This window comes from Mauremys mutica, chromosome 21, assembly GCF_020497125.1.
Source record: "Mauremys mutica isolate MM-2020 ecotype Southern chromosome 21, ASM2049712v1, whole genome shotgun sequence".
Classification (NCBI taxonomy): Eukaryota; Metazoa; Chordata; order Testudines; family Geoemydidae; genus Mauremys; species Mauremys mutica.
The window spans coordinates 4,457,899-4,460,217 of NC_059092.1; the positions used below are offsets into that span (position 1 = coordinate 4,457,899).

General features: G+C 43.9%; 1 protein-coding gene across 1 annotated transcript; it reads right to left on the reverse strand.

Annotated features, from left to right (window-relative positions):
- LOC123354478 (actin-85C-like) lies at positions 1 to 1,485 on the reverse strand. Its single transcript, XM_044996591.1, has one exon. The coding sequence runs from the start codon at positions 1,276 to 1,278 to the stop codon at positions 145 to 147; it is 1,134 nt and encodes a 377-aa protein (XP_044852526.1). The 5' UTR covers positions 1,279 to 1,485; the 3' UTR covers positions 1 to 144.
- Positions 1,486 to 2,319: the final 834 nt, after the last annotated feature.

The following is a 2,319-nucleotide window of genomic DNA, read 5'->3' on the forward strand; positions in this document are numbered from 1 at the left end:
TGTTTCTAATGTTTTATTTTCTGTAACGTTTGGTCATCCAATAAATACACAAACCGCTGTAGCATCTTCTGGTTCACATCTTGGGAGCATTTCTTGAGCACTGTTTATTCGAATGAGAGCATGGTTCAGTTGCATAGTCTCTCCTTAAAAGCATTTTCTGTGTACTACAGCGGCACCAAACTCTTTGTAATCACTGACGGTGACCCACATTTCTTTAAAAGATGACAAGCAAGTGAGGATGGAGGCCCCAATCCACACACAATACTTCCTCTCGGGCGGTGCTATGATCCGTACGACCATCCCGATGGGCACCTGCCGCTGCATCTCCCTCAGGATCCGTTCATCCAGTCCAGGAAATAAGGTGGACCCACCGGAAAGAAGCACGTTGCCGTAAAGATCCCTGCGAACATCAATGTCACATTTCATCACACTGTTGAAGATCATTTTGTGCACCCCAGGGGCTTCGATACCAATATTAGCGGGCATAAAAAGTGTCTCCGGGGCTCGAAAGAGCTGATTGCCTATCTTAATGATATTTCCATCTGGCAGTTTGTATTCTTTGAGGATTTCTTCTGGCTTTGCTTTCATTTCTTTGACGGGATCTAAAGCCACATAGCACAGCTTCTCCTTGATGTCTTTCACGATCTCCCTCTCCGCTGTGCTCACGAAGGAGTGGCCACTTTCCAAAAGGAGTCTCATGAAGTATTCAGTGATATCCCTGCCTGCGATATCCAGCCTGGAAACTGCATGGGGTAAACAGTATCCTTCGTAGATGGGTACGGTGTGGGTAACCCCGTCTCCACTGTCCATTACTATCCCCGTGGTGCGTGCTGAGGCATAGAGTGCCAGCGTCGCCTGCACTGCAACATACATGGCAGGCACCTTAAAGCCTTCAAACATGATCTCGGTCATTTTTTCCCGGTTCTGTAGGGGATTGAGTGGGGCCTCCGTCAGTAGCACTGGCCTGTCGCTAGCTTTGAGTCTCAGCTCACACTCGTAGACATGTCTCCAGATCCTCTCCATGTCATCCCAAGATGTAACTATGCCGTGGTCGATTGGATAATTCAAACTTAAGACACCCCTTTTGGACTGGGCTTCTTCTCCAACATAAAATTCCTTCTGTCCTGCTCCTAGCATCGTTGCTTTGGCTTTCGAGCGACCAACAATTGCTGTAATAACTGACCTTGGTGCATTGTCCCCTGCAATACCAGCCTTGCATAATCCAGATCCGTTGTCAAATATCACAGCTGGGATATCTAAAATTTTAGGGTCAAACATTCTTTGAACTATTTGCTGCCCACCTGAAAGCTGCTTTTGGGAGATTTAATGCAAGCAGAACGTTTGATACTAAATGTTCTAGATTGCTGATGTCATATATGGCACAGTCCTCTCATTCGCCCACGTTATCAACAAGGCTGTTATGCTACTGACAAATGCCAAGGCAGGTTTTTGAGGAATTTGCAGTTTGCCATTTCTGCTCTCAAGTACCTAACAGTGGACCAATGAAGTAACAATGGTTTTGCTGAAGAGTCAGCTGTCAGGGTTGTACAGACTTGATTGCTGATCTCAGATACATCCCTGAAAAAAGGCTTGCTTAGATTCCTAGATTCACAGAGAATCAGACCAGAGGGGACCATTATATAACACAGGCCAGCAAATTTCAGCCATTTACTAAACCCAATAATTTGTGTTTGACTTAAGCTTCTCTTACTGAAAGGCATGTCTTGATTTGACCTGATCCTGGCTGGAGCCTCTTGGTGCTACCAAATACAAATACAAATAATCAACTGTTTACAGCAAAGCACAAATGTTCATAATGCCTCACCAACAACTAACACCCAATGCTTTTTCTCCCCACTTGTATTATTCCTACCAGGTTTTCTCCAGTGGCTGGTGACACTGTAAGAAATATTGTTATGAATATACAGTTTACTAGCTTTTTTTCATAAGCTCCATATGGACTCATTTATGGACTGTGAGCTATTTAAGAATCACTTTGGAACCTGCTTGCAAAGTGCCTGCTTGAAAATAATTAAACCTCTCACGTGCACCCACACCTTAACTAATAATCTGCAAACATTGCCAACAGCTGTTGAAGATGGGAACAACTTCGCTTTCCTGAGGGATCTAACTGCATTTGCCTGTTTGATTTCTGAACAGTGCCTGCACCAAAAACAGAACCTTTCACTTAATTCTTTTCAATCCTACATGCAGAACTCCTCAAAAATATAATGTTTAAATAGAATGGGGCTACATTTGGTACTGGTCATGGCATTCTGTTTCTTGTCAGTTTTGCTGTTACTTACTTTCAAAGCTCTA